Source organism: Pygocentrus nattereri, chromosome 13 (genome assembly GCF_015220715.1).
Source record: "Pygocentrus nattereri isolate fPygNat1 chromosome 13, fPygNat1.pri, whole genome shotgun sequence".
Classification (NCBI taxonomy): domain Eukaryota; kingdom Metazoa; phylum Chordata; class Actinopteri; order Characiformes; family Serrasalmidae; genus Pygocentrus; species Pygocentrus nattereri.
In genome coordinates, this window is record NC_051223.1 from 5,736,022 (window position 1) to 5,763,726 (window position 27,705).

Sequence of the window (27,705 nt, forward strand, 5' to 3'; positions counted from 1 at the left end):
TGTTTTTTTTTTTTTTTAAATAGATTAAATCCTGTTTGTCGATTTGCTGAGACTTTATGGACTCTCTGGGTTTATTTAGAGGAAAACAAACTATGACCAAAAAGTATTCCAACATTTGTTTTAATTGTCCATCCATCCATCATCTTCCGCTTCTCCGGGGTTCGGGTCACGGGGGCAGCATCCTGAGCAATGAAGCCCAGACCTCCCTTTCCCCAGCCACTTCCACTAGCTCCCTGGGAGGGATTCCGAGGCGCTCCCAGGCCAGCTGGGCGATATAGTCACGCCAGCGTGTCCTGGGTCTTCCCGGGGTCTCCTCCCCAGTGGACTTGCCTGTGATACCTCCCAAGGGAGGCGTCCAGGAGGCATCCTAACAAGATGCCCGAACCACCTCAACTGGCTCCTCTCGACGTGAAGAAGCAGCAGCTCTACTCCGAGTCCCTCCCGGATGACCGAACTTCTCACCCTATCTCTAAGGGAGAGTCCAGCCACCCTGCGGAGGAAACTCATTTCGGCCGCTTGTATTCGCGATCTCGTTCTTTCGGTCATTACCCAAAGCTCATGACCATAGGTGAGGGTGGGAACGTAGATCGACCGGTAAATCGAGAGCCTTGCCTTATGGCTCAGCTCTTTCTTTACCACAACAGACCGGTAAAGAGCCCGCATCACTGCTGACCCAGCACCAATCCGCCTGTCAATCTCCCGCTCCCTTGTACCATCACTCGTGAACAAGACCCCGAGATACTTGAACTCCTCCACTTGAGGCAAGAGCTCATCCCCGACCCAGAGAAGGCTCTCCACCCTTTTAATTGTAGTTTAAAGAAATTGACAAAACATTTTTTCGTTAAAACCTTCTGGGAATGTGGGTTCTGACTAATACTGATGTTTATTAGCTTAAGAGCTAATGAACAGATGTTTGGGTATATTGGAAGGCAGAAAGGGACCTTCAGCTGATACCATCCTGTTGTAGTTCATTCTCAAGCAGGGTGAATTGAAGCTCTGATGCTCGCAAACTTAAAAAAATCAGTAGCACGAAGCAAACCTTTTTGAGTGAAAGTGATCTTTTATGACCCAAAAAAAGCCAAAGGAAGTCATTTGGTCACTGTGAGTTAAACAGGCAGATTTTTGTGGTGGACAAGCTTTGGCAGCTGCCTCTTCAGATGAGCTAAACAACGAGCTCTAGGACTACCAGAGCAGTAGTAGATGTGGGTGGGAGCTCGTATTGGGATAGTGTAGTGGGTAACACCTCTGCCTTCTGCGCTGTAGTCTGGGGTTCAACCCCTGCCTGGGTGAACACCCTACACTATACCAGTAAGTGTCCTTGGGCAAGACTCCTAACACTGCCTTCGCCTACCTGTGTAAAAAAATTAAATAAAAAATCAAATTGTAAGTCACTCTGGATAAGAGCGTCTGCCAAATGCCGTAAATGTTTTGTAAAGGACGCGCCAACATGTTTGTAAAGCTAACATTGAGTGCCTTTACATGCGCCCGATGATCAGATTTCTGCCGTCATCTGATTATTCAATTGGTCATGTAAACAGCACACTCCAATCCAGAAATCTGGTAAAGAGAGCTGGATTCTAGCTCAGTAATCAGATTTCTCCGTGCATCTGAACTCTTACTCTGATTTCTTTCGGATTTCTCAGTCTGCGCATGTCCGAGAACAGATGGACAGCACCAGAAATAAGCGCCAGACACAGCAAAACACTTTTGGAGCGACGCTGATAGCTCCAGGATAAACTTTGAGCTTCACATCACTCGTCTTCTGTGAGCTTATTGGCTGGTTACAAAGCAGAAGTCCGATCGCTGTCTGACTCATGTAGACCTGGAGTTTTCCCATTGTCTGATTACTCAAGTGCATGTAAACCTGTTGATCGGATTACTGACAAATCTGTAGTTATCAGATGATTACAGACATGTAAATTGAGATAAATTTTTTTTATTGATATAATTTCTATCAATTCTGCCTTCTTGATCACCTTCTACAGTATTTGGGTCCCCATGCACAGGCCTAAAACCTTCATCTTCATACCAAGGAAGACACTTTGCTGAGCATGAAGCTGAGTGTTGACTCTCAATATATCTAAAAGATTAGCTCACAGCTTTATGCTACCAAAAGACATAGAGGAGGTGTAAAAGGCATTAATGCGTCTCTAAACATATACATCATTTTCCGCAGTGGGTGAACTGAATGAACTGCATCTATAGATTATGTTTATTGTCTATATTGGGGGCCCAAATTGTTGCCTGTGGGACACAGTTCTCCTGTGAGTTTGATGTAGCCCACCAGAAAGTTGCCTGAATCCAGCTTCTCACCCAATCAGAAAACAAGCACATTTTTGTACTATAGAAAAAGTGTTAAATGATCATTTTCCTTTTTAAATTGTATTTTACATTTTTTTTTATGTACAAAATAAAGTGAAACATTAAAAAATACAGTTTGAAACCTCCCTACTTTCTTTTATGTACACTCTTTTGTCCTTTTGGCTCTTGGTCCAACACAGACATTGTAGTTTGGCACCCCAAGATGAAACGGTTGGGCACCCCTGGTCTATTAATGGTTCCTCCAGTCACATTTCTGTATTCTGTGTATTTTGAATAACAAATCCAAATTGTACCAGAATAATCACGTCTCATTATATTGGGGTAAAATTCGAAATGGCATGGTACACTGACTCACGTCCTAAAATCTATTTAATTTATTCTAAGGTCAAAGAGTACCGCCACTAATGGGCACCCCTGTTCCTGTCTCTGACTTTACGCTCTCTGATCTCTCTAAGGAGGAGGATGACAACCTGTCGGCCGTGTACGTGAACGTCCCCAGGACACGGCGGAGCATCTCCGACTTACCCATCTCCTCCGCTTCGGCGCTCTCCTCCTCCTGGGGCGTCCCGGACACTCCAGACTTTCCTCCTGACCTCCCCGACGCTCTTCGCCTGGGCTCCGAGGGATGGGAGATCCACACTGACCAGGACAGTGGTCAGCAGTACTATTACCAGCCCAGCACAGGCCGTAGCACCTGGGACTACCCACTCAGCCCCTTAATGGAATCTGACGTGGGGACGGAGGATCCTCTTATCTCACCCTCCCAGTCTCCAGCCTGTTCGCCCCCAGGCCCCTCCCCGCCAAGATGGAGCTCGGACTGGGAGAGGGTGCTGGACGAGAGCAGCGGCAGACACTACTACTTCAACCCCGTCTCCGGAGAGAGCTCCTGGGACCTGCCGGACGAGCTGCGGGACAGTGGTCCGGTATGTGGAGCATATACAGAAATTGTAGGGGTGTCGCAATGCACCCACTTTCATTCGGTTCTAAGGTGAAGATTTGATTTACCATGTTTTATGTGCCTCGATTTGATTAGTTTGGAGACGCTGGAGGCTATGAGAGGTCAGTCTTTGGGGCAGGTTCATTTAAAGAGGTGCAAATTACTGACGGTCTACAGACAGTCTGTACTGATGGGAGCACAGAGAAAGATATTAAAGTGTTTGTGTGACACTAGACTTGAGTGTTAGATTTAACATGCAGCAAAGCTTGATTGAAAAATATAAGATATAAATATGATAAAATGGTAGTAAGACCGCTAATGTTAACTGTGTGGGTGTGGCTAATGAGCAGCTTGATTGACAGCTCTCTGTCCAACACTGCTGGCCTGCTCCTTATCATTATCCAACGTTTATATGATGATAACCGGATGAAAAAAGTCTCAGGTGAGCAAACGTGCAGACAGACAGATGCACAATTGGATAAATGAAGCTGCAATTGAAGGTGTGACTGGTGAAGGGAATGCTTACGGAAGCGTTACCCAAGATTAAGACCGCCCACTTTACATGGATAGGAGAGAAATCTGGTGCAATATGTCGGTCATTTATTGCTCATTGAAATTTATTGAAAGGTGTGCTTAGTACATGTTTACTGCTGCCCTGCAAGAACAAGATTAACCTACACTATATTGCCAAAAGTGTTCACTCACCCATCCAAATCATTGAATTCAGGTGTTCCAATCACTTCCGTGGCCACAGGTGTATAAAGCCGAGCCCCTAGGCCTGCAGACTGCTTCTACAGACATTAGTGAAAGAATGGGTCGCTCTCAGGAGCTCAGTGAATTCCAGCGTGGTACCGTGATCGGACGCCACCTGAGCAGCAAGTCCAGTCATGAAATTTCCTCACTACTAAATATTCCACAGTCAACTGACAGTGGGATTATAACAAAGTGGAAGCGATTGGGAACGACAGCAACTCAGCCACGAAGTGGTCGGCCATGTAAAATAACAGAGCGTGGTCAGCGGATGCTGAGGGGCATAGTGCGCAGAGGTCACCAACTTTCTGCAGAGTCAATCACTACAGACCTCCAGACTTCATGTGGCCTTCAGGTCAGCTCAAGAACAGCGTAGAGAGCTACATGGAATGGGTTTCCATGGCCAAGCAGCTGCATCCAAGCCTCACATCACCAAGCACAATGCAAAGCATGGAATGCATTGGTGTAAAGTGCCGCCACTGGACTCTAGAGCAGTGGAGACGTGTTCACTGGAGTGACCAATCACGCTTTTCTGTCTGGTTGTCTGATGGATGAGTCTTGGTTTGGTGGTTGCCAGGAGAACGGTACTTGTCTGACGGCATTGTGCCAAGTGTAAAGTTTGGTGGAGGGGGATCATGGTGTGAGGTTGTTTTTCAGGAGATGGGCTCGGCCCCTTAGTTCCAGTGAAAGGAATTCTTAATACTTCAGCACCAAGAGATTTTGGACAATTTCGTGCTCCCAACTTTGTGGAAACAGTTTGGGAATGGCCCCTTCCAGCTCCAACATGACTGCACACCAGTGCACAAGGCAAGGCCCATAAAGACATGGATGAGCGAATTTGGTGTGGAAGAACTTAAATGGCCTGCACAGAGTCCTGACCTCAACCCGACAGAACACCTTTGGGATGAATTAGAGCGGAGACTGCAAACCTGGCTTGATAAGGTTGGCACCCCCTGACCGTTTGCCACTGCTCGTCCACCCTTGGACCGCCTAGACTGCTGTCCTGTGTATTGGTTTGAACTAGTTTGTTCCTTCAAACAGTTCAATTGCACAATGATCGCACTTACAGTTGACTAGGGCAGATCTAGCAGGAGAGAAATTTCACCAACCAGTTTGAAGTCACTAAGTTTTTCAGTATGTGCTTGTTTTTATCCACCTGTTAGCCATAGGTGTGGCTGAAACACCTGAATTCACTCATTTGGAGGGGTGTCCACATACTTTTGGCCATACCGTGTACTTGAGTAATATAAGCATAAAAAAAGTACAAATCTATCACTATTATACTTGGGTACATGTAACTAATACAATCTCACTACTACCCACCTAAACTGCTAATGATAATATCATCATATGGACTGTGCTCCTGCCCCATCATTAGCCTCCGCTCCCTGAGGAAGACTATCCTGCTGAAGATTTCATCCCAGTGTCTCCAGACCAGGAGGATGTCGCATCTTTCCCCTTTCCCCTCACATCAGAGTACTCTGTCGCTCACATGAAAAAACCAGCCATTCCCAGAGCATGCCTGGACCGCAGTACCCCAGCAGGCTGGACCCTCAACATAGACCCTGACGGAGCCTGGGTGTTCACCAGTGAACACACTCAGGAGCAGGTACAGTACGCTGGATGTTTGAAGTCATGAATTGCCACAGTTTACTCCAAATGTAGGAGATGAGCCGAGACACCTTTAGTGTATCTGTAGTTTTGATCTGGAGCTACAAGGCTAACAAGTCAACTGCAAATTCTGTTTTTTAGTGAACTATCGCTTTAATTCTCAGCAGTGCAGACCTGTGGCTTCTTGTTTTTGAGACGTGGATTGTAGTGAGCATTTTTGTAGTCAGACTGGTCTGAAGCTGATGTTTGTGTTGACAGTGGATCAAGTCTCTGGACGATCAGGGACAGACGTACTACTACCTGAGAGATGGCTCCAGATCCCAGTGGACCTTACCTGAGGTTAGGAGTGTTTATGTCTCTCTCTCTCTCTCTCTCTCTTTCTCTCTCTCTCTCTCTCTCTCTCTCTCCTCCATCTCCCTTATTCTCTCACTCTCTCCTCTCACTTTTCTCCTCTTTTCTTTGTCTCTCTTTCTCTCTCTCTCTCTCTCTCTCTCTCTCTCTCTCTCTCTCTCTCTCTCTCTCCTGCTATCTCCTCACTCTCTTATTCTCTCACTCTCTCCTCTCACTTTTCTCCTCTTTTCTTTGTCTCTTTCTCTATCTCTCTCCTGCTATCTCCTCACTCGCTTATTCTCTCACTCTCCTCACTTTTCTCCTCTTTTCTTTGTCTCTCTCTCCTGCTATCTCCTCACACTCCCTTATTCTCTCACTCTCTCCTCTCACTTTTCTCTTTTCTTTCTTTTCTTTATCTCATTTTCTTTCATTCTCCGCTCTCTCCCTCTATCTGTTCTCTCCCTCTCACTCACTCCTATTAAGACTGAGTTAAGATTAAGTGACCCTTATCTCTCTTTCTTGCTCTTACTTTCCACTCCCTCCATCTCTTCTCTCCCCTCACTCTCTTCCCTCACCTTTCACTTTTTTCTGTTTGTCTCTGTCCTTCCTTTTTTCTCCCACCTTTCTCTTTCTCCTCTCTCTTTCTTCTCACCTTTTACCTTTCTGTTTGTCTCTGTCTCTCCTTTCTTTCTCCCACCTTTATCTCTCCTTTCTCTCTTGCTCCTCACCATTTACTTTTCTGTCTCTCCTCTTTCTTTCTCTCACTTTTTTCTCTCTTTCTCCTCTCTCTCTCTCTCTCTCTCTCTCTCTCCTCTGTTCTTTTTCTCTCCTCTCTCACCTCTTTTCTCTCATTTTTTTTCAATTAATTAGTATTAGCATAACTGAAGTGCAGTGTGGTTAAATCATCAGTGTCAACAATGAACAATGAAAGCTACAGTTATTATAGTATTACTGTTGTAAGTATAATTATACTAATTATAAATAAATGATATATCCTAATTTAAAATGTAATTAACTGTAATGTTGGGGGTCAGTAGAGTGGGGGGTGGAGGGTGGGGGTCAATGGGGATGACGGTGTGGAGGCATGTTGCCCACTCTCTCTCTCTCTCTCTCTCTCTCTCTCTCTCTCTCTCTCTCTCTCTCTCTCTCTCTCTCTATAGCTCTCTGCCGGTCTGGGTCAGTGTAGAGTGGGGAATGGAGGGATGATGAATCAGGATGGCGTGATGAGGAGCTGGAGGAACAGCACAGGATCTCAGGATGAGGTATACACACTCAGTGTTTATGTATTGTGGAAATCAGTGGTGTTTAATCATGTACATTAGTTTGGTTCTTCTGTTCTTATTTCAGCATTTGTTGCATTAACTGCTGGTTGCAGAATCAACCAGAAGTTGTAACCATGCTGCTTCTGTACCACATCACACTGCTGCTGCTCCTCTGTCAATCAACTTTTTATACCAACCTAGACTCGAAATCTCTAAGACCTTTCAGAGATCTTTACAGAGACACACACACATTTATGTCTTGCCATGCACTATGCAAACAGGATTCATAAATCACGCCTTGTTTTTATATAACAGTGTATATCTAGTAGACTTCCATAAGTGGTTTCTGTCACTTTTGTGCCCATTCAGCCAGAAGAGCATCTGTGAAGTCAGGCACTGATGCTGGATGAAAAGGCCTGGCTAGCAGTCAGCATTCCAGTACATCCCAAATGTGTTCAGTAGGATTGAGGCCACAGGAGTTCCTCCACACTGAACTCCTCAAACCATGTCTGGATAGAGCTCGCTTTGTGCAGAAGAGCTCAGTCATGCTGGAACAGGAAAGGCTGTTCCTCAAACTACTGCCACAAAGCTGGAAGCATATAATTGTCTAAAATGTCTTTGTGCTGTAACATTAACATCACCACTTACTGAAACTAAGAGGCCCAAATCCTGAAACACAGCCTCAGCGCATTATCCCTCCTCCACCAAACTTTACTGTTGGCACTATGCATTCCAGTAGGTAGTGTTCTCCTGACATCCACTAAACCCAGATTTGTCTGTCAGATAGAGAAGCTGATTCATCACTCCAGCCGACAGTTGGCATCACACAGTTAGCATAGGCATGTGTGCAGCTGCTTGGCCATGGTAGCCCATTTTGTGAAGCTCCTGATACAGTTCTTATGCTGATTTTGCTTCCAGAGACTTTGAGCTCTGTGATAAGTGATGCAACAGAGGATATGCACTACAGCACTCAGTGGTTTGTTGGTCTACAGCTTCATGGCTAAGCTGCTACTTTTGCTACTAAGTGCTTCTATTTCACAATATCATTTACAGTTGTCTAGGGCAGATCTAGCAGTACATGCATTTCACAACTGTCTTGCATCCTATGACAGGGCAATGTTTAAAGTCACTGAGCTCGACAGTACGACCCATTCTACTGCCAGTGTTTGTCTATCAACACTGCAAGACTGTGTTTAATTTTATCAACCTGTTAGAAATCAGTGTGTTTGAAACACCTGAACTCAGGGGTGTCCAAATACTTGGCCATATAGTTTATCCTGAAGTCTGAAATGCTTTGCTTTGACCTCAGACTGAATTGCACTGTTAATTGACTGTTGAATATCTGTTCCTGGTGTTGTTCCAGGTGTAATCTGTGTCCAGAAGGGTGTTTTGAACAATGTGACAATAGTGAGCTGTCCTCAGTGGAGACATGGCCTGATTTCAGCATATTTCTGTAATAACTGGATAACTGATTAGCACACTGGCCTGAGTGCACTGTAGGAATGCGATATTTGAGGCTGGTCACACTGCCTGAGAGGAACAGCACAGCTAATGCTTGTTTGAAGAAAACAGCCTGTATGATTTTGGTGGAATGTAAAAGGCTTTTTTCTCCTTTACAGAAGCTCCCTCTAAGCCATCGCCGGAATGCTTCGGACAGTGATGCGTCCAGCTCCCCTGAAATGCCCCATAACGTAAGCCACCTTCTCACATCAACAGGCACATGATTAGCACTACAGTAATGACAAAAAGAACAGTTAGCTGTGTTGTTAAACGAGAAACCTGGGGGAAGTATAGGCTTGGAAGGGAATTCCACCTCCTTGTCAAAATGTCTGTATAATTAAATTGATGATTACAGTTGTGGTGAAAGGCAGTATCCAAAACCAGCAGTGAACCATGTGTCTTCTGAGGTTTTATATGTAATGTTGATAATGGTAAAATAGTAAAAATAGTGATTTTTTTAGGGACTGTTTTGCCTCATAACGCCCTACATGTATCTTTCCACTATGAAAGGGTATTAAAATTGTGATTAAAATTCAATAAGGTCCAGTTAAAGAAAACATCCTCAAGCAAAGGTCTGGAACATCATAATGTCTAACTTGCATCATGATATTGTTTACTGAAGCAGCCAAGTAGGTATATCAACATCTTATACAGTCAAGCTGTAATAATGTACAATTCAGTAATATTTCAACAACATTTATTGTCAGTTTTCTCTTTTTAGAGAAAACCTTGTAAGGTATTCTGGCTCACTTTCTTCTCTGACTGCTGTTTCTCTACTCAGTGGAATTTTTCCTCTGAAATGTAGGCAGTCAGCCAAGACATGTTTGATGGTCGGAAGTTTGATTCCTTAGTTGTACTCTGGAACAACGATACTGCTTCCATAAGCTACTTGTTAGCTACCTTAGCCTTGTAGCTTCAGTGTAAAACTAAAGGAGCTTCAGACACCAAACATGTTTTGGCTGCTCAACCACATTTAGGCTAAGATGAAGTTTGTGTACATTTGATTTTTGTGGAACTATCGATTTAATTCATCACCAGCAGAATGCTGACTAGAACTGCAGGCTAGCAGCGATGCACTGTAACCCCAAAGGTACTGTATCTTTTCTTACTGGTTGTTAGACTTCGCCTCTGAAAGCTGGTGTGACTGAGCCCGAGAAGAACCTGCCCAATCAAAGCTCAGCAGCTCAGCAACAGAGAGTGCGTTTTAACCTTCGTTTGCACCGAATGGGTGGAGGGATTGGTGGTGGAAAGCGTTAAAAGGATGTTTTTTAACTCTGGGATTCTGGTGATGGAGATGGTGATGGGCATATGAACTATATTATAATAGCATATTCAGTTGATTCAGATAGGGCTGGACAAAACATATACTAAATATTAATATTTATTGCTACCGAGTTATGACTTGTAGACACTGATCATGCTAATCTATAATAGTCTCTGGTAGGTATTCATGATTAATTCACCTTGTAGTTTAGTCAGACTTACCTCTAATAATATGTCTCAGTTGCACAAACAGCATATTGAATAATTGACCTCATATTTTAATTACAAAAAATAGCAAACACTGATAAATAAATAGATTGTGCAGCCCTGTTTCACTGATAGTATTGGCATGAGTTAAGGCTGGTGGAGGGATAGTTTACCCAGTACTCAATTGGCCTGTCCAGGCTCTGCGTTCTTTCATAGCTACTGTTCGACAAGCTTAACAGATTGTTGACAAAAATGATGAGCTAATAATTCTGTCATGTTAGCTAACAGATGGCTGCACTGGTCAACCTACCCACAGAGAGAGAGAACGAACAGTTCTACTCTCTTGGACTCCTGCTTACGGATGGCTGTGGCATCACTGAGGATCAAACCCGCTCTGTGTTGACCAAAATATCTGTGCTACAATTTCGTGTTAGGTTTACTGGGATTTTTGCTAAAGCTTGTTACCTAGCAACAGTCACAATGAAAGAACATATTTGTGGGTGGAGCATGGATAGGTCAGCTGGGGCGTGATTGTTTTTCTTGGGTCTTTGATTTTAGCCGTCATCAGCTATGAAATTTGCTGAATTACTGTATGTTCTGCTTTCTTCTCAGCTCTTCCTCAAATCATTTCCCATAATCATTTCACTCTGATTTTGTTTACACCCTCTTTCACTCACTCAACTTGTAACTCTGGCCACCCTTCCTTCCTTTTGTGTGCTTTGAATAGCTCGAAATGACCAGCTGCCCACTATAGTGATGTCAAAATATTGACTTGACTATCTTGATGCAATAATTTACTCTGTAAATACAGAGTAAGACTTACTTTCATGAAATCATTATTTAGACATAGTAAGTCAAGGATTCAATATTTTGAGATGTCAAAGCAATACTTTAAGCAAATATGTCATTATTTTGCGATACTAAGTCAACATTTTGAGAAAATTAGTCATTATTTTAAGATATTAAACCAATGATTGCAGAAAATAAGTCAAATTTGAGATCCTGTCAATATTTTGAGGAAATACGTTTGAGAAAACTCTGATGTATTAAATCAATACCAACGAAAAATGCCATTATTTTGACATACTAAGTTGAAATGTTGAGGAAAATATTGTTTAGACATATTACGTCAAAGATTCAATATTTTGAAATGCCAAGTCAATATTTTAAGCTAAGAAGTCATTATTTTGAGAAATTAAGTCAATATTTTGAAAGGGCAAATTATTATTTTAACATAGTCAATATTTTGAGTCATTATTTGAGAAGTCATTTGGAGGAAATAAGTCACTATTCTGAGATATTAAATCAGTGTTTTGAGAAAACATCATTATTTGACATATTAAGTCAAAGCCAAGTCAATATTTTAAGCTGTCAAGTTATTACTTTCAGGTACTAAGTCAACTTTTTGAGACAGTAAGTCATTATTTTGAGATACAAAGTTAGTTTTTGAAAGTCATTTATTTGAGGTACTATGTTAATGTTTTAAATAGGAAGTCATTTTTTGAGATAGTATGTCAATATTTTGAGACAATAAGTTATTATTTTGAGATACGCGAAAATTGTTGAGAACATCAGTCATTATTTAAAGATATTAAGCCAGTGTTTGCAGAAAAAGATATTATTTTGAGATTTTGTCAATATTTTGAGGAAATAAGTCACTATTCTGAGATATTAAGTCAGTCTTTAAGAAAATATTATTTTGACAAATGTTAAAGAACATAGTCATTGTTTGGACATATTAAGTCAATGTTTTGAGAAAATAAGACATTATGAGATCATGATAATATTATTTCTTTTCTAAGATTCTAAGTCAGTATTTCGACATACTGCTGCAAGAAACAGTTGAAAAAACAGATGAAAACAATATGAAGTGTTAATAACAATAAAGTGCTTTACTGCCTCCTGGTGGTTAAACAGTGACAGGTGCAACCATGCAGCTCTACTCTTATAGAAAGTTGTGTACATAGTACCTTTTCAGCCGAAATAATAATCGATAAAAGTTCTACTTTGGGACTAAATCAAAAAGGCCACATGTTATGTCCTTCTTGTGTTGTCACTGCTCACCAGCACTCAAACCTTTAAACACCTTTGGACCAACAGGTGTGCTTTTTATAACAAAGTGGGAAAATAAAAAGTCAAATCATTCATTAAAACCTGCTCTTTGTTACTTCCCAGTGTCCCAGTGTTGCAGCTCCTGAATGGCAGTGGTTAGCACAAATGCTAAAATCCTGTTGGTCTTTTTCTCCAGGTGTCCAATTTGGAGAAAGCTGGGATCCTCAACAGGACCAAGATCTGTGAGAATGGGAAGAAAGTGAGGTAATGACATCAGCTCAGCATTTCCCCTGGGGTTAGTTTGATGAGGGTTTTTTTTTTAAGTGTTGGTTCACACTTTGTTTCCACAGAAAGAACTGGGCTCTATCATGGACCGTTCTTCACGGGGGGATTCTAACATTCCACAAGGACCCAAAGTCCACCCCAGCAGGAGCAGCGGTGAGTGTTGCCGTCAGCTCCCATGACTGACTGACGAGTGATTCTTTTTGATTGAATCTGTTTGGTGGACAAATTGAACTGATTCAGCTTCTGGAAAGATGGGTTCTGCTCATTTGGGCTAATGCAGTTGTGAATGGGGGTCTGGAAAGGTGGGCCTTGATCTAAATCAGTGCTAAAAATCACGTGTAATGAAAGAATATCACTATAAACTTAATTCAGCATGCTGTAAGCCACCATGATGCCATCAAAATAAAATATAACTACTTGCAGTGTGTGTGTGTGTGTGTGTGTGTGTGTGTGTGTGTGTGTGTGTGTGTGTGTGTGTGTGAGCAAGAAGGGCCTGGGTTTGATTCCCCGGCTGGGCGATCAGAGTCCTCTCTTTGTGGAGGTTTCCTCCCACAGTCCAAAGACATGCAGTCAGGCCATTTGGACATGCTAAATTGCCCCTAGGTGTGTATGTCTACCTGTCTGCCTGGCCTGTGGTGGACTGGTGACCTGTCCAGGATGTATACTGCCGACATATAGACAATGGTTCTAAACAGAACCGTGTAGATAAATATTTGAAAAAGAACAGCTCAGATAGGAAACAGGCATAAAATATCATTAAGAAACACATTAAAATCAAGTAAAAGTTATTATTTGCTAGAACAGAGCGTTAATAAAATTAACATAGAATAAAATAATTGCAAAAAATATTAAGATTAAATAAATCAATCAATAAAAAGGATAAAGGAAAAGTTAAACTCAACTAAAACAGTTCCAGGCTGGCTGAAGGTGTTCAGACACTAAAAGTTTCAAATGGCTGAGTGAATCATGCAAAGGGTTCTTTTGGCGTTAATGGTTCTATACAAACAATATACTTTACTACAGAACCCTTGAAGAACCATCTGTTTTAGGAGTATAGCTTTTCATTAATATATGAAAGAATATGATGCACTTTTTAACAAATACATCAAACCAATCACTGTGCGTCTTTTCATTGAACTCCCCGATTACCGAATGTCCAGTCTTTAAATACCGATGTTGATGATATGTCCAGTCATATGATATATGTCCAGTTAAATACCGATGTTGATGATATGTCCAGTCATAGTTCAGCGCCGTATTTTAAAATCAAATACTAATGTGCAAAAGGAGAATGAAGAATGAGAGAATAAAACCATATATTTGAGCTTATATTTACCATTTATTATATTTTAACCTCTTAACAACCAGAAGACCCCATGACATTTGTACACAGAGCAAACATTTCGGCTTTGGAACCTTTTTGTTTATGTGAAATCTGCAGTTTATGAAGACGGCGTTCAGCAAATCCACTTCATTAGTCCCTAATATGAGCATGACCTCAACTACAGAATGATGCTGAACATCAGAGTTTCTGAAAGCGGCCCTGACCGGCACGACATCCTGCAATTTACTCTTTTAAGCTCATAAATGTCTGTTTCCCACAGGGCAAGACCAGTCAGTTCGTCCCTGAATTCACTGTGGATTTGAAAGGAGCGAATATCAGCTGGGCGCCGAAGGAAAAGTCTAGCAAGAAGAATGTGCTGGAGGTATAATTCTTAGGAAGGGAAATTCCACCAATGTTTCAATTACTCAGTTAAATGTGAGTGGTTTGTTGTAAAACGGTTCATTTTAGAGACTAATTTCTTTACAGAGGTGGTGATAGGAGGGGTCACTATGTTAAAAAAAAAAAGTAGAAAACGGCAAAAAGATATGAGGTTTTGTTCCAGCAGCAGCAGTTTATTTCCTCATTTCTCTGAGCATTTCACAGCAAACCACTCTGACTGACCTGTACATCTTAACCAAAATTTCTGGAATCTGGTCAAAATTCACTATTGTGCAAATCAGCAATACTTGTCTGTGTGTTTAGCTGAAAAGTCGGGCCGGCGCTGAGTTCCTGCTTCAGTATGACACTGAAAGCATCATCACTGACTGGCACAAAGTCATCACAGACACCATCAGACAGCTGGTAAAGTTCCCACTCTTTTCAGACACTGTCACAAATATTAGCATAGTGATATTAATAGTTATAACTTGCCTCTCAAACAGATGTCTTTGATATTCATGTTGAAAACATTCCTCTTTTTCATCTCACTCTGTCTTTCTTTCTCTCTCTCAGGACCTAGAGCAACACCACTCAGATGATGAAGAGGAGATCAGTGAGAAGTCCTCCAGCACAGACAAAGAAGACAGATCAGCCGGCTCCATAGATAAGAGAAGAATGAGTAATGGTAATTGGGATAAATACTATGAAAAGTGAGAATGCAGCCATTCGAACCCTGGCCTTTTGTGCCACAGTGCCACTGGGGGCTCCGTAGCAGTGGAAACATATTTTGTGGACTGACAAATCACACTTCTCTATCTAGCAGTCTGATAGGTGAGTCTGGGTTTGGCAAATGCCAGGAGGACGTTACCTGCCTGACTGCATTGTGCCAGCTGTAAAGTTTGGTGGAGGAGGGATAATGATACGGGATTGTTTTTCAGGGGTTGGCCTAGACCTCTCAGTTCCAGTGAAGGGAAATCTTAATGCTTCAGCACCAAGACATTCTGGACTTCCAACTTTGTGGGAACAGTTTGGGGAAGAACCTTTTCTGTTCCAGGACGAGCAGTGCGCAAAGCAAGATCCATAAAGTCATAGCTGGATGAGTTTGGTGTGGAAGAGCTTCACTGGCTCTCACAGAGCCCTGACCTCAACCCCATCAAACATCTTTAGGATGAACTAGAACAGAGACTGCGAGCCAGGCCTTCTCGTCCAACATCAGTGTCTGACCTCACAAATACTGTTCTGGATGAATGGGCAAAAATTCCCACAGACACCCTCCAAAATCTTGCAGAAAGCTTCCCAGAAGACTAGAAATTGTTATATAGCTGCAAAGGGGGACCGACTCCATATTAATGCCTATAGATTTAGATGCTGCTGACAAAGTTCTGATATTAGTGTTTTAACATCTCCTAATAAGATCTAAATGGATTAATTTTGAAAAGGAACAGCTTTTGTTTTTAAACTGTGTCTGAGGCTCGATCACAACAGTTGTGAAACACTCGATATACACAAAAATGACAGTTTAAATCACTTATATTATGTGATAACATGCAAAGTTTCCACTGTAAAAGCAGTAAGAGAGTGTTACAGTGATTTTACTCATTGTGAGAACATCATAACCAGCCCCTCATGGCTTTCGAATGATATGTATAAAACACAACGTTCATAAAATCTACCAGCTCAATTAGGCCAGAGAATAACATGACCCGGAAAGATCACCAAATGTATGACGTTCAGGGACACGGGAAGATGTTTTAAGCTGTCCTGGCTGAAATTTTAAGCAGCATATATGTGACATGACTGATGACATCAAGCAAAATTTTTTGCTTTTTAGCATCAGATTTTTTTTGGCTAATTTGCATGGAACAGAGGGTGTCATATAGTGAGGCGAGACACGACAAAGCATAGATATAACTGGCACCCCCAACACCCCCACTTCCGTGATGACATTTGTTTTTTATCTTTGTTTTGATGTCATTTATGTCCATGTGAATGCTAACCATACTAGAGCTTTGGTGTTTGGGGTTATAGGGGTTTTGGTGTGAAATAGTTCATTGTAGAGACTCAGATTTCTTTACAGTGGTGGTGAATGGAACCAGGGGTCACCATGACTACAACACAAATATAGCCATTTTATTTACCATCCAAAAGACCAGTGAACTTATACGAGTGTCCTGAGCTTATATATGGAATGTTGATGATGATAAAATGATGGTGAGTCTGAAAAAAATGTTTCTTTGAGTTTCTTTTTGGCCTCATAACGCCCTTCGTGTACCCCATCCACCACAACTGGATTTAAAAAAAATATATATATATATATCTTCTCTAAAGCAAAGACATCAGGCAGTGTATTCACAACTATTTCATGTAATAACTTGCTGTGAGGGAGCTTTTAGAGGTGGACGTCTGGTTCCTATCACCACCACTGTGAACGATTCCGACTCAGTTTCTCTAGAACAGCATTTCACACCAAACCACTCGGAATGACTCTGTTTACATCTTAATGACTGAACTATAGAGAACCTTTTTATGAAGAATATAAAAGCATGTACACTAAAATTAGTCAGGCAAGACACGTTTAGTGTCTGAAGTCTGGTTGCTTAGTTTTACATTGGATCTACTAAGCTAGATAATTGGAAACTTGTAGGTGTTCTTCAGTTAGCATGATGCTAACTGCATTCCTAAACCATCACACGTCCCTCACTACTCTGTGAGCCACTGTTATCTATCTAAATACAGTATTAGCGTCATGAATTTTGTCTTTTTCTGTGTGTTGTTGTAGATAAGTGTGTCAAAGTGTCAGAAACAACATGAAGTCTATTCAGCATTACTTAACGCTTTCATACCGTTTGAGTCGTATGTGATGATATAGGCGTGTAGTTAGCACAGTGCTAATTAGTAATGTAGCAAGGTAAATGATCCTTTACACAGGCATTCTCCAATTAGCATGATGCTAACTGAAAGACTAAATCATCACACTTTCCTCAAACTGACTCTACACTCTGTGCCATACTGTTGTCTACTGAAATACACTGAATGAAGCTAAAACAGTATTAGCATCATGAACTTTGTCTATATCTGTCTATTTTTTATAGCCCGGTGTGTCAGAAGCGATGTAACCACGTCTGTTAGAGACAGACAGTCAACAGTTTGATGCCATTTGAGGCAAATGTGTGCTGATTTGGTCATGTAGTTAGCACAGTGCTAATTAGTGAACACTTGCTTGTTATCTACATCAGCTTTGTAGCTTCATTGATAAACTAAAGAAGCAAAAGTCCTTTTCTCCAAGCTAAAAGAGAAATTTCCCTGTTGAGAATTACACTTAATAGCCGAACGAATCATCATTTAACATCATGACGTAGCTGGACTGAAGGTATGATCCTCTCTCTCTGTGTTTGACCATCAGCAGGCAGACAGCTATCGTCTAATTCCACCTCTGAAGCCGACCAGAAGAAGGTGCGCAACAAACTGCGCAAGTTTCTCCTCAAGAGGCCGACTTTACAGTCCGTCAAGGAGAAGGGCTACATCAGAGGTGAAATGACTGCTCACAGCTCTCACAGCTTTGGGTGCAGGAGATGTTGTGTCTGTATACTAACTGATGACTTTGTCGGACGCAGAAAACGTGTTTGGCTGTCACCTCCACAATCTGTGCGCCCAGGAGAAAACGACAGTACCCAGTTTTGTGGAGAAGTGCATCCGGACGGTTGAGAAAAGAGGTATAGCTCCAATACGGCCAGTAGGGGAAAAAAAGACATTGTCTGCGTCTGGTGCTTGGACCCCTAAGTCCTATGCCATTTAAATGGAATAAAATCGATGTCGCTTAATTTCTTCCAACGTTATCTTGCAGGTTTGGGGATCGATGGAATCTACAGAGTCAGTGGGAACTTGGCTGTTATTCAGAAACTGCGCTTCAAGGCTGATCATGGTGCGCTTTAGTTCTGTTAATACTAATTCTATGCGATTATTATTACTAGTCATTATTTATATTTATGTATTTTGACTGAAGTCGCATAATGTGTTGTTTTCTAATGTTTTGTCACAATATGTACATTAGCGGAGGATCTAAACCTGGAGGAGGGAAACTGGGACATTCACGTCATCACAGGAGCGCTGAAGCTGTTCTTCAGAGAACTGCAGGAGCCTCTGTTTCCTTACAGTCACTTCAACAGATTTGTGCAAGGCATCAGTAAGAACCTGTGTCTTCTCTCTGTCTCATAATGAAAGGGGAATTGGAGACTGGGTGTGCCTCATTGTAAAGTTCATGAAGTATTGATGTTTTTGTGCTCTTCTCGTTTCCTGTAGAAATCCCAGACTACCACAGTAGAGTGTCCTATATGAGTGATCTGGTGAAGTCTTTACCGCCACCCAATCAGGACACTATGGAAGCGCTGTTCAGCCATTTAAGGAAGTATGTGTTCCCCCAGTCACCACTACCACCATCCCCAAAACCTTTTTCCTGACCAGGGACCATGTTGATGAGTATATTAAAGAGAGAACTAAAGATAGCGGATTTTCAGTCCATACTATAGCTGGGATGACAAGGAGTTTTAGAAAAAGTCGAGTTGGTTCAAATTTTTTATAAATCTAGAGTTTTTCATCGCTTAAAACATTTTAAGTTGCTCAGTATTACTCAGTAATAATTGGACAGTGCTCACCAAACCTGGTTCTGAAAATCTGCCTTCCTGTAACGTGTAGTTCGACCTACAATCTGCAAGACTTCAGATAGTTAACTTCATTAACTTCTACTTCAGATAAATAACTTTTCCGAAGTCCGTGATTGGTTGGTACATTTCTGTTAGTGTGCATCACTCTTTCATTTCCAAAATGTAAGGGACACTTATTTTTCCACGATTTGGGCCATTTAACAGAATGGGCTGTTAACCATTGTCTGCGTCTTTGAGTCACACAAGGGTAAATGTTACCTAAGGTATCCTGCTCTTCTTCCTGTGTTTCCTGTGGGTTTAATAAAAGAGCACATTGAACTTGATGTGAAGATTTCAGTGCGTTAAATCCCACCTGTTTCTTTCATTTGTAAAATTTGACTATTGGTAAAACCCAGACTAGAGTTCCACATTGTAGAGCGAAGCACGGTGTTTTCATACATAAAAAAAGAAAGAAAAAACAATCAATATTAATGCTTTCATGGTCGGTACATATATACATCAATAAGTGAAACATGTATTATTCCAAAACAGCAGAGGCTGCATCTTCAGATGAGTTCGTGAGCTAACAGAGAAGATAACCAGTATCACGTTAAATGCTGATGAAAACACTACTCTGTAATGTCTTCTGTTCGCGATTGCTCCATATTAACCCATTCATTTTGGATGGATATGAATGGATAACCCATTCATCTGGGTTTATCAAACACTAGAGGGTGCTACTGAGTCCAAAATGAATGGATTAATATGGAGCAATTGAGCAAAATCATAGTTTATAAATATTTTAACATTTTAATGTAAAAGAATACAATACATTCTTGAACACAGAACAGCATAAAACACTAACACTACTGTTATATTTTTAAGAGCTTTTAAACTCGAATTCTAGGAGTTTAAAACAGCGCCTCATGAACGTCCATGACATCTGACCAACCAGTCAGAGCTCACTAGCAGTAAAGTAGTGTCCTGCTTCCCAAAACCCGTTTGCTGTAGAAAAAAAGGAAACATACAGGTCAGTTTACTTTTTTAGTGAAATACACCCTTCTACTTTAGAAAACTAAAGGAAACTTCTGGACAAATGATTAGAAATTATTTTATGTTCTCGTTTTAGCCGTTTAGCTCCATTTCCTCCCATTCATTGATAGCTCACTCGCAGGCGCCCTCTGCTGTTTTGCAGTCCTATTTTTGATATAACGGTGGAAATAGGAAGAGGCCAGGCTCTTCATAAACCGGCTCTGGTGTAACTCTTAAATGGTAGAGCGAGCATCACAATGAACACTGAATACTGGCACATCCCTAATTCACACTTTGTTCAAATTCTGCCTGAAAGCCTCTCTCAGTCTCTCTCTGTCTCTCTCTCTCTCTCTCTCTCTCTCTCTCAGAGTCATCGAGCATGGAGAAGAGAACAGGATGACCGTTCAGAACGTGGCCATCGTCTTCGGCCCAACGTTGCTCAAGCCTGAAGTGGAGTCGCCGAACATAACCATGTACATGGTCTTCCAGAACCAGATCATTGAGTTCATCCTCAATGAATTTGAGACCATCTTCCACATGTGAACGCCTGAATCTGTAGGTCAAAAGATCCACGGTCGTGTCAAATGACTCGAAAAGCAAGTGATATCTTCTCCAGGTTTAAACTGATCTTTTCCTGCTAGTCTTAGACAAGCTTACCAGATATGCTAATGTCGCTAATGAAGAGTGGAAGCTAGTACAGCCGAGTTAGCACTATGCAAACGCTATCTTGCTAACTTGCCTCTTGCAGGCTTTCATTTGCTGTTAGCTACGTTAGCATTTTATGGGTAAAGTATTCCTTTATCCATGTTAAGAAAGCACAATGCCTCTCACTGAAGATGGCTTGGATATTGGCTGTGAGATGCTGGCAGAAGAACTTTGCTTCGATAAAAATCTAGCTCTCATCATTAGATATGAAACATTAGAAGAGGATGCGGAGAGATGTAAATAGAAGATAGAATATTAATATAAATAGTCAACTGGAAGATGTAGTTGATGTTTCTGTTACTGATACTCAGGCTGTTGTCAGATATGGTCCGCTCTTTTTTGCCCAGCAGTTTGAGTCTAGTTCATAAATATGGGGAAGGAAAGTGCAGAAGTGTGCCATCTGCTGGTTGTGTGCAAAGCCTTTTTAATCACCGTTCATTTCTCCATAAGGAAAGTTTTAATGGCAGATGAGAAATCTTTTTGTGAACTTTTGTGAAACAATACGTTTTTGACCTGAAAAGCACAATGCAATACAATAGCAATGTAATCTTTTGCTAAGCCATATTACAGTAAAGATAGAAACTAAACTACAAAATTCATAAGTCGGTGCTGGCGCCGCTTCACAGGATGTGTGGTGTGGATCTCATGTGCCATCTGAACATATTACCCCAGAAGAATCAGCCAAGACATGCTTTGTGTCCAAATTTTGCTTAGTGCTGGCGCTACAAGGCAAATGTTGCTAAAAGAAGACTTGACTAGAAGTCAATAGTCACCCAAATCTTTTCTATGGAATATATATATATATATATATATATATATTTTTTTTTTTTTTTTTTTTTTTTTTTTTACAAAAGACTCTTGTTCTGGTTTACAACTCTGCAAGTTGTAGTGATAGAAGTTTCAGTTGGAAACAAAAAGGTTAAATTCTTGAAAATTGTCCAATCAGGATTATAGATACAGACAGATACAGCCAAGCAAGCTCTCCCATTGGTTAGGGCTTTAGGAGCTGGACTGAATGTTAGATTAACTACCAACATAAATAGAGTTAATGGAGAATTGACAGAGAAATCAGTCACACTTTGAGTTAAAATGGGAACAATTTTGTGTGAAAAATGTCGCTTTAGAACTTCTGGGAGTTCTAGATGCGTCACTGACTGAATACAAGCTGTAGCCTAAGCAGGTTTCGGTTAGTTGTTAGGAATGGAAAACAGTTACCAGCTCAGGGTCGGGATTCTTCACTGAAAGAGTCACTGTAAAAGTGATACAAGCAAGCTCAAATATCCATGTAGCCTAGAACCGACGTTAGTGTGCAGCAGCATTAGCTTAGCACTAACTAGAATCCTATAAGGGTGATAATAAGGGTAATAGAGTTTTGACATTTATGGCCCAAACTGAAGGCCTCAGTTTACCACAGTTGTAAATATATCTCCAGAACAAGCTGCTCGAACCACATAAAGGTCTTCATTAAGGACATGCAGACTTGTTGATGTGGTTTAGGACAGGGGTTCTCCACCATTTCCACCTCAAGGTCTTGTTATTTATCACTAGAAAGCATTAAAACCCAAAGGAAACCAGAAAAAAGGTTTTGCTCGAATTTTAATTTGATGCTCGTCTATAGATGATCTACAGATGTTTCAATTATTAACAGGCTTTCTGGTGACAGTTGATTGTTGACACTGTTAGTGTAAGGGTTGGGTTTAGGAGTAGGTGTGGGTTTAGGCTTGAAGTTTAAGGTCGGGGCTACACTTAACGCAGTCTGTCACACTCAACTTCAACTTCAGTTGCATTTAATAAATATTTAGTTGAGTATTTAAGACCGAGCGTCTACAAAATACCTACAGTGGACCAGCAAAATAACCCTTTTGCTTTATTTTTGGGAAATTTTCAACACAGCAATATCTTGGTAGCACAATATGCGACGTTTATCATGGAACATAAAATAATCAACAAAATAGGCTGACGTAATTCCTGCTTGTGTTATTCCTGAAATTGTTAAGCAAAAAGTTTCTGCAACACATTCTTTGCTTTATGCCATTTACTAGCAAGTGAACAATTAAAACAGGAGGGAAAAGCTAGATGAAGCTGCCTTTATTCGCCATTGTTGCACTTTATATTTCTATATTGTTACTTCAGTTATTTTTTCCACTCAGTCTTTTTGACCAACTGCTATCACCAGCCAACTACGGACCACTGTCTATCCCTCAGCATTGGCCTGAGGACCATCAGAGGGGCCAAGTGGTTAAAAAACCCTGTTTTTTTTTAACAGATTCTTCTGGAATGTGTAAAATTCAGCTAGATGGTGAAGTTTTGTTTATTTTTACAGCTCACACGAAGTCACACTGCATCCTAAACCAAAGTCTAGCCCATGTTAATGAAGAGCCGGATTCGGTTTGAGTGAGCTGAGAGAGATTTTGGAGATTTATTTACCGAAAACATTTGGGTGACTATTGACTTCTATCGTTAGCAACATTAGCTTCGTAGATCCAACGCTAAAATAAAGTAGCACGTAAGTGGAAAACGGTGTAAATCAGGTTTTGCCAAAATTTTATTCTTTAAATCATTTTTACGTTGCAGTAGTGTCGAATAAAACCGAATATGAGGCGATGCAGCAGGTTGTTTTATAACCTGTAATGTGCAGCATGTCCAGTTCATTAAACAACACTTTGAGCGCAAACAGCAGGCGATCTGACCACTTTCCATCCCGTAGGCTCATCTTCTTAAGGTACTTATTAGGACAAGCTCATTGTTTTTAAGTGCACTGATATGGTGTTGCAACAAGGCCGATTGTCTGCTGTATTTAGCCTTAATAGGGAGACGTCACGTCCTCAGCTGGAAGTTTCACAGCCTTCGTTCCAATGCAGTGGTTTTAGCTGTGAAGCTCTATTCCATTATAAATGCAGTCTTAGAGACACATGAGTGTAGATCAAATATTGTGAATATTAATTTTAGGGCAGTTTTTTTGTCGTCTCTTTCTTTAATACTGTCATGTAGAAGAACACATGATATACTACAACTTAACAGTGAATGGGCAGCAATAGTTTACTTGTACAGGGTCTTTAGAGGCATGCTGGTTTAGATTTGCTAGTACCTGGATAGAACCTCCCTCTGTAAAATGTATTTGCACATAGACAAAGATTAATCCTGAATGAAATGAAGAGCATAGCTGTAAAAAATTGTAAAGCATTAATATTTTATGAAAATAAGGCACATTCATACACGTAATTGTGAGTGGTTTGAAGGTGTACATAGGAAAAGGCATATTTATGCTGTAAATTACCCAGAATAAACAAGCTTTTAATAAACTTAACTATTTTACAAGCCGTCTGTCACTGCTGAGCTTTATTTAACTTTGAGCTGATCTCTGGATTGTAACAAACTAAATATGAGAACATTATGGATGCTGTTATGCTGTGCACTGTTTTGTACAGAAGACGAGAAAAGTTGCATGTTTTTCTTTCTGCTGCTGTTTCTGGAAACAGTCAAAAATAAAGTTACACTTTTTTTCATAATATTGCTTTAATTTCTTGAAATAATGGCTTATTGACTTGAAATATTTGACGCTTGAATAAAATATTGGCTTGAGAAAAAATTATACACAGACACATATATAAATATATATGTATATATACATAAAATAAATAATCACAATAATGGCTTAATATCTCAAAATATTGGCTTAATATCTTTAAACTTTGAGTTAGTATCTTTTAGTAATGACATAAAATTTGACTCACAATAATAACAGTGACTTTAACAATAATAATAACTACTTATTTTCTCAAATTCTCTTAATATCTTGAAATAATGACATTTTCTGGGTTATTGACTTGTTAAAGATTCTAGTGGCTTAGTATTTAAAAATAATGACCATTTTATTGAACAAAATAACTGCCTTTATGTTTTTAAATACTGGCTTAGAATTTTTAAATATTGACTTAGAATCTCAATATAATTTCTTATTAATACCTTGAAATGACAATGAAATATTGACTTAGTATCTGAAAATAATGAAAAATTTTCTTGAAATTTTGACATAATGATTTATTTGGTAAACCGTTTGACTTAATATCTCATAATAATAACATTCTTAAAAAAGACTCATTGATTTAGACTTTACTGCAGGCATCACATTTAAAAAGAGTGTATATTTACCAAAAAAGTGGGCAAAAAATTAAAGATTGCGTTTTTATACTGATTTTAATGCAGGTTGAATAGAATTTACTAATAACTGCTTTCTGTTTTTATTAATGTTTCAAATGCTGTTCCACTGTTTTCAAACCAAGGTTTGTACAAAATTCCCTTTAACCCTTCTGTGGTCTTGATGCGTTTGATGGACCCACCACATTATAGTTTTTACAAATAAATACAGTCAGGAGAATATATGCAAAAATACCAGATGTTTAACACATCACATATGTCCAGCATAGGGTTCTTCTTTAGCAGCTGTAGCCAGTCAGCAGCATGTCAATGTTGTCCACAGTCTCACACACACACACATATACACACACATTAACAGCAGGCCATGTAGGACCTCCAAACTTTTACTCCCTGCGGATTCAGCCCAACACCACATGTGTAATAGTTTTAAGTTTCAAGTTTATTTGCTTGTGGTGAGGCTCAGGTTATCACTCTACAGAAAGTAAATAAGTAAAAGTAAAATATAAAAAATAATTTAAAATATTAAATATACACAAAATATAGAGAAATACACAATATACAAAAAATATACACATACATAAATGTGTGGGGGGTTTACAGAGTGAAGGCACTGAAAATGGGTTATTTAATATAACCCTAACCCTATTGGTTTTTGCTGAAATATCGTTTTTATCTCAGTAGAGATGTTTTTTGTTTCCTTAGGTCTCCCAATATTGTATCCAATTCCAAGAGTTGGAAGGTGAATACAAAAATAAATACAAAAATAAAGAAAATGAACACCAATAAATGTAATTTATTCTTACCAAAGTACTACTTAAGAACTAATAGCAATTCAGTCTTTGACCCAAGTTCTAGCCTAAATAAAGATAACAGGAATACTCTAAGGCTTCAGGGAAGGCCTAATTATTTCTGGAAATATAAGTGTCTGTAATTTTTAGTTAATATTTTTTATAGACACATGCTTCTATTATAGAAATAATGTAATGGTGCTTGTTCTGTAGTAATACTCTTATTTCATTGTGAGGTTTTGGTTGGAAACAAAAATGTTAAAATGTTGAAATGCACAATGGAAAATGGTCTTATCAGGATTTGTATCTCTATCAATCTACGGAAGATTCTTAACTTAATTTTGCTGATAAGGTATAAGGTATAATATAAAACTTTGATGCTTTGATGAACCAATAGTAACACAAAGGTATACAAATAACAGTGGACTTAGAACAGGGCCCTGTGGTACACCCTAACCAATGCTGTTCTACAAACTTTCACCTAAAACAACCATGTTTTTTTCCCTTTAAGACAGAGAAATCACTGGAATCGTTTGAAGCTCATTGATGTTTTCAGGGTCTTCGCTGTCCTTCAAAATTGTGCAGACACTTATGCTTCTTAAAAAATGTTTTAAGAGCATGCTTTCTTTGACAGTTTGCAGCAGTTTGACATATTAAAAAACTTCCAGATTAATTTGGAGGAAAATGCATCATACATACACAAAAAAGCTGAAAATTATGTGTGTATTTATACTCAAGCGCATTTAACGGTTAATGTATAGTGTAATAGTTCAGTTGTTTTTAGTTATTGCCACAAATTTCCTTGCAACATTGTTTCAAGAACATAAATCTGGTTAGTGTTTAACGTAACTTATTTATTGTTTCACTTGCAGCTTCATCACTGGAGTCAAGAGCAGGTTTCTTGAGAAACGGTGTGACTGCTGCACCTTAAACTTACAGTTTTATCTGTAGGTTTCTTAAGATTATGATCTTAGGTGTGTTTGGCCATCAATGATGGTGGAGGCCGAATTCTGATTTCAGATGTACTGATATTAAGTGAATCACGGCCAGGTTTTTATAGATTAGGTGTATCAGCAGATGTTTTATGGATGTGGGATGCTTCTGCTGCCAGGTTCAGATAGGAGTTTTATAGACCTGCCGGGAACAGCTTTAAGGCCGTTCTCAATAGTCACAAACAGAAATTGATAGATAATATATGAACTATTACATTGGAGCCTTTCAATGAATAAACCGTCTAGGGAAGATAAAGAGTGGGTGAAGTCTTTGTCAATTATTTTCAGAAATGTTTAGAGAAACATAAAAATGATAGATGGTGGATCTTTGATGTTTTGGTGATCATAGCTGTTTTGCTGCTACTGGTGCAGGAGCTCTTCAGTTTATAGCATGATGACTTCCACTAAACACCTGGACTTAAATAACTTTTGCCCAAAATCTATCTGTCTTTACCAGAAGGTTGAAACTTGGCTGTGGATGTACCACTCAGCAAGACAGTGACCCCAATCACACATCAAAATCAACACAGAAATGGTCACAAGAACAGAAAATCAGTTTTTCAATGGCCTTTTCAGTCTAACACAATTTTAAAAACTGCGTTGTGTATTGAAGTGTGCAACCCACACATGAAGACCCCGGAATATCAAGGAACTGGAAAAATTCAGCATGGAAGAGAGGTCTAAGATCCCTCAAGTGTGTGCCAACCATGTTAACCACTACATAAAGTGATTTAGTGCTGTTATTCCTGCCAGTGGAGGCTTTACCAAGTTTTGTATGTATGCGTATGTACGCTACATGGACAACTGTAGTGGGACACCCCTCCTTATTATTGAGTTGAGGTATTTCAGCACATCCATTGGATAAAATTAAGCACATAGCCTTGCAGTCTCAATAAATAAACACTGGCAGGAGAGGGTTGCACTGATGAGCTCAGTGACTTTAAACGTGGCACTGTCATAGGACAGCACCTCTGCTACAAGTCAGAATTTCTGTCTTGCTAGATCTGCCCCTGTCAACTGTAAGTGCTATTATTGTGAAATGAAAGCACTTAGGAGCAAAACAGCTTGGTCACAAAGTAGACCACGCAAATTCGGAGTGAGGCAGGCAAGCATTGAGGCACACAGTGCCTTTGTGGAATCACTTATTAAAGAGGCTCTGATCGCATCTG

At 40.1% G+C, this 27,705-nt stretch overlaps 1 protein-coding gene across 3 annotated transcripts in view; it reads left to right on the top strand.

Annotated features, from left to right (window-relative positions):
- The window catches only part of arhgap27 (Rho GTPase activating protein 27), a 61,583-nt gene extending 40,198 nt beyond the window's left edge, over positions 1–21,385 (top strand). For 2 of the 3 annotated variants that reach the window (XM_017710588.2, XM_037544422.1), the window contains 17 exons: positions 2,778–3,245; positions 5,388–5,618; positions 5,879–5,959; positions 7,111–7,212; positions 8,832–8,903; positions 9,832–9,909; positions 12,431–12,498; positions 12,585–12,672; positions 14,124–14,225; positions 14,546–14,644; positions 14,795–14,906; positions 17,625–17,750; positions 17,836–17,934; positions 18,066–18,143; positions 18,273–18,404; positions 18,521–18,626; positions 20,262–21,385. In XM_017710588.2, the coding sequence (XP_017566077.1) occupies positions 2,778–3,245; positions 5,388–5,618; positions 5,879–5,959; positions 7,111–7,212; positions 8,832–8,903; positions 9,832–9,909; positions 12,431–12,498; positions 12,585–12,672; positions 14,124–14,225; positions 14,546–14,644; positions 14,795–14,906; positions 17,625–17,750; positions 17,836–17,934; positions 18,066–18,143; positions 18,273–18,404; positions 18,521–18,626; positions 20,262–20,436 (2,217 nt within the window). In that variant the 3' untranslated portion in view covers positions 20,437–21,385. The remainder of the gene's footprint in view (positions 1–2,777; positions 3,246–5,387; positions 5,619–5,878; positions 5,960–7,110; positions 7,213–8,831; positions 8,904–9,831; positions 9,910–12,430; positions 12,499–12,584; positions 12,673–14,123; positions 14,226–14,545; positions 14,645–14,794; positions 14,907–17,624; positions 17,751–17,835; positions 17,935–18,065; positions 18,144–18,272; positions 18,405–18,520; positions 18,627–20,261) is intronic. The other variant, XM_017710590.2, reaches the window with a different exon arrangement.
- Positions 21,386–27,705: the final 6,320 nt, after the last annotated feature.